A 15,100-nucleotide genomic window follows, 5' to 3' on the forward strand; every position below is an offset into this window, starting at 1 on the left:
TGACTTGCTCCTCCTTACTATTTTAGTCTCATCTTCGTCTTCTCCCTGAGGTCTTCCCTGACCACCCAAAATAAGGGGACGCCTCTTTCCATCCTCTCTTCTCCCATCTGTCCCTGCCAACCCTCAGTGATATTACCTGGGTTTGTTGTTGTTCTTTAGAGTACTTAGCACTTTTGGCATTTTATTTATGTGTTTCTGTGTTTATTTTTTGTATCTTCTACCAGGCTAAAAGCTAGTGAGGGTAAAGATCTTTTCTGTTTACTGCCAAATCCCACACACCTAACACAGTTGCTGACATAGTAACTCTAGAATATGTATCTGTGGAAGGAAGGAATGGAAGGAGAATGGGAACAATGGAGGAAAAAGTGTCATAGCAAATGATGCCTCCGGGCAGGTAAGAGATACTGAATTCAGTAATAACTACAAACAACATAAACATAAGGCAACACAATAAGGGGCACTTTCTCTCTCTCTTTTACCCACTTAAGAATCATATTTAAACACGTGGCACACTCTAAGGAAAAAATATGGATAAAATGTCAGCATACTTTAGAACTCAATATTTTAAAACTAAATTATATTTTAACTTAATTAGTTGTAATGAACATAATTTTTTAATAATTTCAAATTGGTTTAATCCTTTGATTAATCCTTCACTCAAATTTTTTGATTTTTTTAAAAAATCAGAATGCTTTCAGATGGATTTTTTTCATTCTCCCTGCCTACTTCTGGCATTCATTAAATTTGGCAGTTGCCTTGATCTCACTTGAATTAAAGTTATCACCTTTATGATTCTTCTTCACAAATGTTGAGGCTAGCCAGAAGTATGGATTTACTTTTGAACAATAGCTTGTTTTTACCTTTTAAAACGAAACTCAAATGTACTGCTTTATTAATTCTACTTTTATATAAGTGTAATGAAGATTATACATTATAAAGTCTAGTTAGATTATGATTTTATCCAATAAAATATACCTTTTTAATTTTATATTTTATCTTTATATTTTTAATATAATTTCTAATTAGGTACTAAGAAAAGATTCTTCCTGTACTCATATTATTCCAGGCTAAAATATTCTAATCTATCCTTAGTATGTCCCTCTTCCTCAAATCCCGTAAACCAACTGATCACCACACCCAGCTAATTCTACCACAGAAATCTCACATCTGTCCCTTTGCTTCCCCTCTCAATAGCACAATACCTTTCAGTATGAAAACAGTTTCCTGCTCATCTTGCCTCCAGATTCTGTTAGCTTTCCTCTGCATCCCAGAAATCCATCTTTCACACTTGCCAGAGTGATCTTTCTAAAAATCTGGTGCTGTCACTGAACTATTTAAAATCCTCAAATGTTCCACACTGTTTGCTAGGTAACAGCCCATCATTTTACAAGAGTTCACAGATCCTTCAATATCATCAACCAATTTGCATATCATCCTTCATCTTCCACGAGCTGCACAAGTTGTATGTAAAAGTCACACAGAAATACTCAGCAGTCGTTGAGCTTTGCACATGCTGTTATCTGTGCCTACACACAGTTCTCTGTGAACTTGCTGGTGAACTTCTCTTCAACCATCAAACCCTGCTCCAAAATTTACATCCTCTGTGAAGCCTTCTTCCTAATCCAGTTTAATTACAATTGCTGACTCTACACCATCACACACTTTCTTTTTTCTTTCTTTCTTTTTTTTTTTTTTGGAGACCGAGTCTCACTCTGTCGCTGAAGGTGGAGTGCCGTGGTGCAGTCTCAGCTCACTGCAACCACTGCTTCCCAGGTTCAAGTGATTCTTTTGCCTCAGCCTCCCGAGTAGCTGGGATTACAGGCACCTGCCACCATGCCCGGCTAATTTTTTTGTATTTTAGTAGAGACGGAGTTTCACTGTTTTGCCCAGGCTAATCTCAAACTCATGAGCTCAGGCAAGCCACCTGCCTCGACCTCCAAAAGTGCTGGGATTACAGGCGTGAGCCACCGCCTGGCCACTATTACACACTTTCTATGTGCTTCTGTTACTCTACTTAGTATGTTCTAATCATCATTACAATATGTTGTGCTATTGTTGTTCAATAATATAATACTAAAATATATTGCACATTAAGATAAGACTTACAGGAATTTAAGTTTTTCTTCTTGTACACAATTCACTCATTGATTATGGGTTCCATGAGGACAGACTGTGGCCTCATAGGCATATCCATCAGTGCCTGACAAACAGCAGATATTCAAATACATTGTTCATTGAGATAGGATTTACAGGAATTTTGAGTTTTTCTTCCTGCACGTAATTCCTAAAATTGCAAGCTTATCTTTATTCTGCAGTATTTTGAAAATTATATTCTAATTATATGTCCAGATATTTCGATTTTCATTTATTAATTCAACAAACATTTAAATTCTTAAGAACACTGATCTGTATTCAATAAAACTCTAACACAGTTTCCTAGTAAGTTACAAGAACATTTCAAGCCCACAAAATGGAGAAAAATAAGTCAGTATTTCAAACATTTAAGTGATATTAAGAAGGCAACCCATCAATTGTATTCCTCTGTGAGCAGGTAAGAGGACAAAATATTTCATTATTAAATTCCATGATTTAAAAAGATATGTCTTAGGAGTCAGAAGGTTACATAAATATCTGTGTCATTTTAAAACACAAATTATTTGCATCCGGTCATATGGCTCTAATCTTATTAGACCAAAATAGCCAGTTGCATATTATTATTAAAATGAGTTAAATTCAACCTACTGACTATATGTATACCAACCACTTTCTTGTTTCCATGCTTTATGTTTTGTAACTTGAAGTTATTTTATAAATGTGTTTATTGTTTGCTGCCTCTGCCACTATAATGGAAACTCCATGAGGACAGGCACATTGTTTACCTTGTTAGCTGTATTTCCCAAACTAGATCAGTGTCTAGAACATAGTAAATGCTTAATAAATATTTTCTCAAAATAATAATGAATGGGTGAATCATTCTTACTCATTGGCCAAGAAGTATACATGTTTAAAACTGGGAAATGATACAATGAAACATGTTCCTTTGACTGATTTTTAAGACCCCCCTGGGCCTTGACAACTGTTATGCCTGTAGAAGCAAGTATGTTAGTAAGAGAGACTATTTTATCATTCAAAAGATTGTATAAAACATGTATAAAACATTTTCATTTTACTAAACTGTTTAAAAAATCGAAAACATAAACCATTGTTTTACATATGAAAATGTTTATTATAAATATACCTTCAGAATGTATCATTCTTTTTGAAAATTTTATAGTCTAGTTTTAGCCCTGTCTATCATGTATTGGTTGCTTAATTCTGGCCAAATATTTATTTTTCCTGAGCTTGTCAACTTTGCAGTAAAATGGGGATAAAACATGTAAATTATCTAGCTGACAGAAAGAATAAACAAGCTAATGTATGCACAGTATTTAGCATAGTAATAGTAACAATAGAAAAGTAGTCGGAGTAGAAAATACTACCTTAGAGTTCGAAGAAAGCTTGGAGCTGCTCATTTCTATCCTCCATATTTGAAACAGGCATCCCTTTATTAGATGCTATAACTAGGGCACATGCCACTTCTGTGTGACCACCTCCAGTGATGCTGAGCTCTCTACCATTGAGGCAACTGATTTCATTATTGTCAAGTTTGATTCTTGAAAGGTCTTTCTTTCTTTGAAGGCTTACCACCATCACAACCTCCTCCATAATAGCCAATATTTGATCATAGTTTTGCTTTCTATGGTCACACAAAGCAGCCCTATTCTTCTTTTGTTTAACTATTTGAAGACTTTGATCACAGAGCTGAAAGTTCTCATAATAAAAAGGAAAATACAAGATTTCAGTAAAATCCAGTATTGCAGATGTGGTCCAACTGATATGTGCCTACCTAGCCCAAAGGACAATGTCCCTATCATACCCCTCTTTTAATTCATGCAGTTTCCACTTAGCATTTTGCGGTATATGTATATGCATGTATGACTATGTGGTTTGACCAAGCACATCACCAGCTGACTCATTCTTCTTTTAGCTGCTAAATCCTCTAAGTTGTTTTTCCATGTCCTAGCCTTAAACAATATTTCTCTCTTCAGTACTTGTGATGCTGTTTATTTGGGGGCATTTTCTGTTTAGTAGGTAAACACAAAGCTTAACATTTAATTCCTCATGAAGTCATTCTTATTATACTTAACTCATTGTTTCAGATTGAGGAATTGTGACTATTTTGGCTTCCACATCTTTGCTCATATTACCTACAGCTTGCTTTCTCCCCATCAGTGCCTGTTAAATTCTTTCTTCAAATATTGCCCAAATACTAGTCTTTTCCTGAAGCATTCTCATTAAAATAATGAGTGTATGCACTAAATAAACTGTATTACATTTTCTATATAAATTTATACTATGTGACATGAGAAAAACAAGCCCAAGATTCTGTGATAAGAAAAGGATGCATAGTTCTTTAAGTGATGCTAAGACACAGACTAAGAAGAAACAGAAACAAAACGTGGTAGTAACAGAACTTGAGTACAAGAGTTTTCGAGCTTCTCTGGATGACCACAGTTGGTTTTCTTTCTACCAAATGATATTATGTTAGGAATCATATCAATATGTTTAGGTCTTATTTAAGAATCTATTCCTTCATTTATAATGTGAGTGGAATGTGGTTCTGACGTAGTGGAAGACACACAATTGAACAATTTGAAGTTATTTAGTCATACAATACAATAACATTTGCCAAAGACTTAAAGATATTTAGATGTGTTATCAAGTATATTCACAAATTCAAATGACAAAATGATACAGAGTTTCCTGCAGGAAGGTAAATGTAAAATCAGCTACAATTTACAAGTTAAAAAGTCACTAAAAATTTTAATTAAATATAAAGTAACAGGAAGCAAAGATGAATCAGACAGACTTCTGCCCTGAAAGAATTCACTAATTGTTGGGACTAGGACAGGGTGAGACATTATAGTGTTGTGTTAAAGAACACGGGCTCTAGATTTAGACAGACTTGCATTTGACTCCAAATACTAGAACTTAGTAGCCATGAAACTTTGGATAAGTCAACCTAATTTCTCAAGTCTGTTTATTTTAAATCTGTAAAATTGTTCTGAAAATCAAAATTACTTCTCAAGAGTTGTTTTTATAATTAAATGGGATAAAGCATAAAAAGTAGTTATCACAGTACCCAAAGCAAAATAAATTTGTAATAAATATTGGCTTCAATGATTGTTCTTACCATAATTATTGTCAGAAACATCTTTATCATCTATTATTATTATTATTATTATGACTACTTCTACTATTACTGCTACTACTACTAATACTATTGCCATTCCTGCTAGTATGTGATGATGAGTGGTAATAAGTTAGCCTGAAATCAGAGTTATACTTTGAAAAGGAAAATGGCACAGCTGTACTGTTAAACGGCAGAGAGAAGAGTCAACAGTAAATTCTTGCTATGATCCAGCCAAGAGATATAGAGAGCTTTAGAATAATGGCTGTAATAATGAAAAAAAAAAAACGTAATATGAAAGCAAAATAGTGAATAGCAATTACTTTCCTAGTGCATCCTTTAAAAATAACAACAAACAAGCTACCTAGAATTCACTTAATGTCTTTTTAAACCACAACCATTCTAATTTTCAATTTGCCTTAGAAGGAATGATATTTAGTCTTTTACACTACTCTGAATTCCTTGTTGGAATTATTATTAACTACTTAATGATGTTCAGAGCTTTAAGAAACACTCCACATGACTTTATTTCAAAATGTCTTATGCAACTATTCCTTAGAACGCCTACAGCAGAGTGAAACAAATGATATCAAACAAACAAAATGAATGAATTACTCATTTTACTACTTTCCCAACTTCCATAATTTAATTGGTAATTAGAGAGCTGAAACATTAGGGTTAATTGAATAAATGGCAAGAAGAAAGGACTTTTAAGTATTAACAAACATTTTAAAGATCTTGTTGAAATAAGGAAAGATTATAATTAACCTTAGATTTCATTATAAAACACTTATGTTTTTATTTGTCTTTTTAAAAATTTAAGCACACTTTTAAAGTGCCACTTTTCACTAATCTTTAACTACCTAGAATGAAGCGTTATGTGTGATTTGCCCACAGAAAATTTTAACAGAATTTGAGAGAGGGATGAATCCAGAAATGGTGATTAGCAGAAAAGAGAAGGGCTCTAACATACTAACTTTTCCAGAAGACTGAATGCCTTTGATCATAGCCAAGCAAACCATGACCCAGGCAGCCAACAAGCAGATGGTCATCTTCCAGTTTAAGCCCCCACTTTCAGAAATGGAACTTGAAATATTCAGTGCTTCCCTGTACCAGTAATAGGTAGTGGCAGAACTTTGTTCACATTCTGGTTCTACAACTGTAGAAAGAAAAGTAACACACAATTATTTCAGAATATAAAGAAAATGAGAAAATTTTTTGTCCAATAAACCTGTAAGTGAATTCTTAATGCTTCCTAGAAAAGTACTACCATTGTATAGCAGCATGTACATTCACAATGAACAATAAAATCTCAACTGTGCAACCAACAGAAATGTATCCTGTTAGATATTTCTTACGTAGTTCTGCAGTCAGAATATGTGAACTTCTTATCAAAGTGATTTTTATTTATTTATATTTTATTTTATTTTTATTTCTGAGACCGAGTTTTGCTCCATTGCCCAGGCTGGAGTGCAATGGCGCGATCTCCACCCACCACAACCTCTGCCTCCCAGGTTCAAGTGAATATCCTGCCTCAGCCTCCCAAGTAGTTGGGATTACAGACACCCACCACCAAAGCCAGCTAATTTTTGTATTTTTAGTAAAGATGTGGTTTCACCACATTGGCCAGATTGTTCTCAAACTCCTGACCTCAGGGGCTCCACCTGCCTCGGCCTCCCAAAGTGCTGGGATTACAGGCGTGAGCCACTGCACCCAAACCCTTATCAAAGTAATTTAAACAAATCAGGCTTATCACCCCTACTACCCCTGGAATTATGGGATTGCCTCCCTGGGTAAGCACTGTCAAATATGCTAGCTGCTGGCCAAGTTTTGCTTTTGAAATGAGGCCAATCTAAAGTGACATGTGTTACAAATGTGAAATTTGAACTAGATTTCAGATTCAGTATTGGAAATTATTGTGAATTATTATATTAATAATGCTTAGAGTAATTATATATTGAAATAATATTTTTATATATTAGATTAAGTAAAATATTTCATCTATTTCTTTTTACTTTCTTTCAACATGTTTACTTGAAAAATATAAACTATACTTGTGCATTAGAATCTATGTTTACTAGACATCACTACTATAGGTGACTGTTCTTTATAATATTTATATTATATTATGGGATTTAAAAAATGATGGGAAAAGTATGAAACAACAGAACCAAAGATATAAAGGCAACTATTTTCATTCAAATTCGTATTTCTGTCCCCTTTGTGTTAGTTTTAATGAAAATGTAAGGCATCAATCAGGGCCTACAAAATAAAGATTATCAAAGTTAATAAGTGAAGGCTTATAATACTTTACCCTAATATCATAGGGCATAGTAAAATAACTAGGAAAGAGCTAGAAAAACTAGATGGTCCCAAAAGTCTATCTCTAAGAGTATGTCAATCCTGAATGTGAGCAAAGTCTGTTATAATGATAATTTTGAATGATGTTTCTACATTATTTTTAAAAAGAAAATATCTCGAAAGCTTGTACCTTTGCCACTCTTATAATGCTTAAATACCAAAACACTATATTATACATATCTTACAAGTGTGTGAAGCATTTTTCACCAAAGGACACTGATCCCAAGGCAGGGGTTGCTGAAAAGACTGAGAAAAATAAAACAAACTCCAGCCAATGATGACGTTGTAGTAGAGAGCCACAAAATAGCACACCTGCAAAATAAAATGACATTCCATTAAACCTCTCATGCCTCTTCCATTAAAACAATGAAATCAAATGCATAAAATGTTACTTAACATTTAAAAATCCTCTTCATTTTATTATTTATTTGGAACACATTATCTTTTCTAAAAAGTTAATGTCTTTCTCAGGACTTAGAACAGGCATTGACACCACCGAGCTATAGCAATATTTATAGTTAGTCCATATGCCAGTAATGTTTTCTAAAACATGGTAAAAGAGTTGTTTATTAACACACACTCCAAAGTTTCATTTAAAAATGAATTATATCATTTCAAACCCTATAAAGATTATAGCATACATCAACACCAGGAAACTTACGACACAACTTGCAAATCCAATCCCGCCCAGTTTAGGGCTTATGTAATTCCATACACCAATGCTGCCTCGCCGAATTCTTTGACCCACAGAGAGTTCCAGGAAAAAAAGGGGAATGCCTATTACCATAAGTAGTATTAAATATGGTAAAAGATATGCACCTAAAGAAACAAGAACAAAACATAGATTATATTTTTAATACTCACAGTAGAAAACACACTAATTCACTTTATCCCATTAAAGATATTTGAATTACTATATAGTGTCATTATGGAGAACTCTGAAGAAAACACAATTTCATTACTTTGCACTTTCTAGATTCTGAAACTTGAATTTGATTTCTACAAAAGGTTTCTGATAATAAAATAACTAGGATAAAATTAAGAATATTAATGAATAGCTTTAGTTTAAATTTATTTAAAGAGTAAAACAGTTTCATTTTCCATAAAAATAATTGATTATTTAAAATTCATTCTTTTCTGGGGCAGGTTTCACAAACTCCTAGAAATCTTATTCACACAATGTTTATGAACTCATTTATTAAAATTTATGCAAACTCATTGAAATAATGCATTCTAAATCAGAAAAAATAGAGTGAATGAGATTTTATGGCATTAAAGTTGACTTTTATTTCCAAATAAAATATTGTCATGGAAGAAGAAACGTCTGCTTAGACTGAAAAATTTAAAAAAAAAAAAAAAAAAAAAAAGCAAAATAATTTCTACCGGAGACAAATGTCGTTTTTTCCCATAAATACTACAGAAAAGAAGTATACAAAGAGTTTTTTGTTTTCCAAAATTATCAGAAAAGGCAGTGAGTCATTAAGAAACGAAAACATTTAATGTCTATTGTAAAAATGTATATGTTATTATCCTTATAATAAAGTTTCCATATTTTAAAAAGTATTTTTTAGTTAAATCACAAATTAAGATGTATGACTATGACTGGTGATTTTAAAAGGTACCTAAATAGTTTGACAGTGTTAATACAAGATTCTATTAACTGAATTATAAAAAGATAAATGTGAAACCTTTACTCATTTGTTTGTGTCTTTCTTTTCTTTTGGAGACAGGGTCTCACTCTGTCTCCAAAATCCAGGCTGAAGTACAGTGGTGTGAACACTGTTCACTGCAGTCTCAAACTACCCAGCTCAAGGGACCTTCCTGAGGCTGCGGAGGTCATTCCTACAAGAAGCTACATGTGCAAATTATTATTAAATAACCTCCTAGCTAAACTTTTTATATTCAATTTTTTAATCTGCAGTTTTGTCCAACTAGATACTGTTAAATGTAAAGGTCTTATAATCAATGGTAACTAATTCCTATTTTCTATAAAGAGCCTTTTATTATGCATTTCCTACATATTTATCATATGTTTAATGGCACTGAATAGATTTTTGAAGCATTCAAATTGTCTTAATGGAATATTTAGTGGAATACAAATATTTAGTGAATAACTGTCTTCAGCTGAAGCAGTGAAATAATGGATTTTTTCAAATTATTTATCTCAGCATCTGTATATCTCTGTAATAATGATTATATACAGGAATTTTCCCTACATAGTGGTTGCTACATAATCTGAACCTTCCTATGACTGATTTTCAGTCTTTCATTCTTAGTTGATTCTAAAACTACATATCAATGTAAAAATTGGATGCATGAGCTTAGAAAACAAAATTCTAGTTCTAAAATGATGAGTAACATTCAGCAACTGTTGACCTGAACGTTTTTCCCAAAGACTGAAAGTGAATTTTAACACCTGCATCAAATCTTAGATTATGAATGGGTTGTTTATATGCATGTGAATGAGTAAGAAAAGAGAGAGAAAGAATTATGACTGAACTCATTGGGGATTTTTTTTTCCAGTTATGTGTGTGTGATGTGCTGTTGGATACTTAGACTTTTCTTCTATCTCAAATTCTTCTATGCAAAACAGTATGAAGATCTCTTAAAGAACTAAAAGTAGATCTCCATTCAAGACAGCAAGCCCACTCCTAGATATCTACCCAAAGGAAAAAAGTTATTATGTGAAAAAGATACTTGAGGCTGGGCATGGTGGCTCATGCCTGTAATCTCAGCACTTTGGGAGGCTGAGCCTGGCAGATTGCTTGAGCTCAGGAGTTCGAGACCAGCCTGGGCAACATGGTGAGACCCCTGTCTCTACTAAAAAAAAAAAATCCAAAAGAAAAGAAAATAGCTGGGCATGGGGTATGCGCCTGTAGTGCCAGCTACTTGCGAGGCTGAGGTGGGAAGATTGATTTTGAGTCCGGAGTGGGGGAGAGGTTGCAGTGAGCTGAGATCGTACCATTGCACTCTAGTCTGGGTGACAGAGTGAGACCTTGTCAAAAAAAAAAGCCAAAAACAAAAAGGAAAAGACACTTACATGCATATATTTACAGCAGTACAATTCACAATTGCAGAGATGTGGAACCAACCTAAGTGTCCATCGATTAACGAGTGCATAAAAAAAGGTGATATTATACACCATATAGAATACTACTTAGCCATAAAAAGGAACAAACTAATGCCCTTCATATTAACTTGAATGGAGCTGGAGGCCATTATTCTAAGTGAAGTAACTTAGGAGTAGAAAACCAAAAGCTTTATGTTCTCATTCATAAGTGGGAGTTAGGCTATAAGTGTGCAAAGGCATACAGTATGATGTAATGGACTTTAGAGATTCAGAAGGGGAAGACTGAGATGGGGGATAGGGTTAAAAAACTACATATTATGTACAGTGTATGCTACTTGGGTGAGGGATGCATTAAAATCTCTGAATTCACCACTATATAATTCATTTATGTAACAAAAATCCACTTGTACTCCAAAAGCTATTGAAATAATTTTTCTTTTAAGCATGGCACTTTGGCATGCTGGGTACCTTGAACTAAAGGAAATTGGAAGGAACTCGGAAGCCAAGGCTTCCTGGCCTTTCCCTTTACTCCTGTCTCCCACTCTTTTTTTGTCCCTGAAGCAAGTCACAGACACAAGATTTATTTTCCCTCAAGGTGGGTCATAGAAACTAGAATGTCTCTTCCCCAAAGCAAGCCACAACACCTAGAAAGCTCATTTTCTCCCTTTTCCCTTGAAGATCCTCATTCCAGAGAGGTCCTGTTTCATATCCAGGAGGAAGGAATGCTACTCAGAGAGGCCAAGAAGAATCTGAACAGACAGGATTTGCTGGGTTTGCTTCCTTTAGTCTATTCTCATTAGATCATACCCTTTTGTCCAAGTACATTTCTACATGGCTGCCTATTCTTCACATAATCTAAGCATAAAAACAGTTTTCCCTGAGTCTTTGGGTCTTCATTTCTGAAAGTTCTCATGTCGTGTAAGACTACGATTAAATAAATGTGTTATGCTTTAAATATATATATATTTGAACATTTACTATTTGCCAGCCACATTTCTAAACATATTACATGTAGCTATTAATTTATCCCTTACAAGAATCCTTGGAGAGAGATACAATTATTAACCCTATTTTACAGGGTGGAAACTAAGCCTGAACAAATGAGGTAGCCTGTGAAACGTCACATGGGTAGTGTGAAAAAGAACCAGGCTTCAAACAGTCAAATTGACTTCCAAACCTGATCTGGAAGTCTGTATATTATACCACCTACTTCGCTTAAACATTGTGCTTTAAAAGGATAAAATCATTTGGAAATTAAACTTATATTGACTCTATTACTTTTTCTTTATTACTCAGAAAGTGCTTAAATGATTCATGAATAAGATTTTGATAGCCTGAGGCTGAGAACTATCTTCTTGTTGTTTAGCCAGAAGATATTCCTCCAACAATTAGAAGACTCAATGCCATACTGAATTTTGAGTGCAATCTTTGGTACTGTAACAACCATTCTAAAATGAAAAATCAGGTGGTATTTTATAATATGTATAGTACTGCTTTCTAATATTTCCATTTAGTAGAAAATAAATAATACTAGAAAGATATTTTGACTTTTTTAACATTTGGAAATAAGAAGGAGGAGCCATTTTTGCTAAGAACCCATTACTACATATAAAATCTTTCAGCACTCTCCAGCAAGACAGAAATTGTACGAAATGGAAGTCAACCTGACTTTTTAGCCAAATCAGCTATCCTCTTTAACAGTGTGGTCAATACCATTTACAAGGCAAAAAAGTCTCAAAACCAGAATTGATCTTCTGCTAGTCTTGGCAAATGGAATGATTTGTGAGAAACAAAAAGCAGGAGAGTACATAGTTGCTTACAGCTGACTTGATAAATAATTCATGTGTCAGGTTACTGGCTAGCTAAGGAACTGCTCAGTATAGGGATGCACAGTGCATCACTGACTCTATGTATCGATCTTTACCTCTAAGGCAGATTTGCCAAATGGGCTATGTTTTCCAAACCTTTTGTTTTGTGCCTACTTGAATTAACTAAAAGATATCTTAAACATATTTTGTCACCATAACATCTTAGAGTTTCATGTTTCAGTGGCCAGGAAAAAATTTACATACGCATGGGTTTTATTATTTTATTTGATGCAGGGTTTGTAGATTACAACTATATTAAAAATAAACCATATTTTTGCCCAGTCAATGAAATTATCACAAACTAGAATCAAATACCAAAATATTTGTTATATACTTTGTGTCCTGAAATGCATGGCATATGGAGTATTTTGGTTTCAGCCACATTTATTTTAACAGCATGTACATGTACATAAATAATAATATTTCATATATATAAAATAACATTTCAATCCAATGTTAGATTAAATTCAGTTTGATTTTGGTATACTATGGAACTAGCATCATACATAAACAATTTTCTCTTTTGTAAAGTTTTTTCCCTAGACTTCTAAGATAATTTTTGCTAAATAAGCCTTTATAAGTACAAACACAGATATTAATAGCAAGAATAGCAATGATGTTGCAGATAATTTTGTTCAAAATTAAGGTTGCTAATTTCTTTAAAGTTGTCTTTGAAACTGAACATTGTTCCAAAATACCATGGAACTGGAAAGGAAATACATAAAATGCCTAAGGATGAAGAATGTCTAGCATTATATTATCTGTTTACATTCCTTCTACTGGGATTTAAATGTTCTTGTCAGCATTTGAAGATCATAATTATTCTAAATTACATACCATTTTTTATTTTTTGAAGAGTGAGGCAACTTAAAATTAAGAGTTAATAAATCATGGAGAGAAAATTCTCTATTTTCCTTCACCAGTATTGTCATATATCAGAAGCTTTAGATTATTCTTCAAAGGGAATAACTGACAGGCACAAATGATGCAATATTTGTTAGAAAAGTTTCATTCAGTAATTCAGAGATGTTTAATAAGCTTCCAGAGAAAGAAGTTGAGAATGTGTTACCCTTAAGCGATCCCGGAGTATTCACAGCAAGCCCATCTGCTCCTATAGAAACCTAATCCGAAAACATATCTGGGCTCACTTCCCACAAAGAAGTGGGTTTCTCTAGCTTTACAATGAAATTGAAAGTTTCAAAAATAATGAGACACAGCAATAATACGAGCTATTTGAGAAACCCAATTGCAATTCACTACAGTAATTTATCACTTAAAAAAATTACTTACCGCCCCCATTCTTCTGACATAGGTATGGAAATCGCCACACATTTCCTAAACCTACAGAAAATCCAACTTGGGCCAGGATGTATTGTAGCTTACTGTTCCAAGCTGGTCTTTCATCTTCGACTTCAGATCCTTCTTCAACATCTGTATCTTTCTCTTCCGGGCTATCAACAATTAGTTCACTTGTCTTAAAAGCATCATCAGCTGAGTCTTCATTGGAAAGAAGGTCTTTGACAGACTCAGTAACATCATCATCTAATTCTCTTTTTACCACCTTGCTATTTTTAGGCATTGGAAAGTATGGGAAGTATTAAAAAAAAAAAAAAAAAAAAAAAAAACCAACTCCCTATGGCAAATGTGTTAATTCTGTTTTTCAAAACAATGTTACTTGATAGGAAGACCGAGGATGATATCAAATAAATCCTTGATTCAAGGTGATAAAGCCTTATGGATTCTGAATCCGTATGTCCAGTATTCTGTAGGTACCTGTAAAATTATAAGTTGAAATGTGATTATATTTAATGATGAAAAATATTTAAAATACAGAATTATTCTTTTTTATTTTTATGATAGAAACCCTTTCTACAGAGTATAAGACATGTAATTGTCTTTAGCATTTCAGAGCTTAATATTCCCATAAGTATGAGAATTGTAAAGCACGTATGAGCTTCAAATATAATTTTCTTAGCTAACATCCTCCTTCTTGCAAAAATCTCAGATATACTCCAATGCATAATGAATATTCTGTTCATTAGTAACTAAACTTTTAGGACTGTTTTTCTTAATTCTTTATTTTTTCCTCCCTGACTAAAGCAGATCTTTTCTTATATATCCTTGATTTTTTTCCTTATAGAATTACATACACAATTGCAAACCAACTCTGTAAATTTGTCTTAAATATAATCTCTTCTGTTCAAATGTTTGTCATTCACTCATTTGATATTAATTGTTCTTCTTAAAAATTTAACCTAGTTTATTTTATTTTATTTTATTTTTGGAGACAGGCTCCCACTCTGTCACCCAGGCTGGAGTGCTGTGGCAAAATCAGGACTCACTGCAGCCTGTACCTCTCCCATAGATACTCTTGCCTCAGTCCCACAAGTAGCTGGGACTAAAGGTGTATACCACCACACCCAGCTAATTTTGTTTTTCCTTTTTGTAGAGGTTAAGTCTCACTATGTTGTCCAGGCAGGTCTTGAACTTCTGGGTTCAAGGGATCCTACCCTGGCCTCCCAAAGTGCTGGGATAATATTGCATAAGCCATTGCACCCAACCTGTTTGATA

General features: G+C 33.7%; 1 protein-coding gene across 3 annotated transcripts in view; it reads right to left on the reverse strand.

Annotated features, from left to right (window-relative positions):
* The window catches only part of SLC6A15 (solute carrier family 6 member 15), a 70,029-nt gene that overhangs the window by 35,179 nt on the left and 19,750 nt on the right, over positions 1–15,100 (reverse strand). For all 3 annotated transcript variants that reach the window (XM_050746642.1, XM_050746641.1, XM_050746640.1), the window contains exons 2-5: positions 13,820–14,302; positions 8,253–8,410; positions 7,777–7,903; positions 6,208–6,389 (exon numbers count right to left, since the gene is read on the reverse strand). In XM_050746642.1, coding sequence (XP_050602599.1) covers positions 6,208–6,389; positions 7,777–7,903; positions 8,253–8,410; positions 13,820–14,108 — 756 coding nt within the window. In that variant the 5' untranslated portion in view covers positions 14,109–14,302. The remainder of the gene's footprint in view (positions 1–6,207; positions 6,390–7,776; positions 7,904–8,252; positions 8,411–13,819; positions 14,303–15,100) is intronic.

Source organism: Macaca thibetana, chromosome 11 (genome assembly GCF_024542745.1).
Source record: "Macaca thibetana thibetana isolate TM-01 chromosome 11, ASM2454274v1, whole genome shotgun sequence".
NCBI lineage: Eukaryota > Metazoa > Chordata > Mammalia > Primates > Cercopithecidae > Macaca > Macaca thibetana.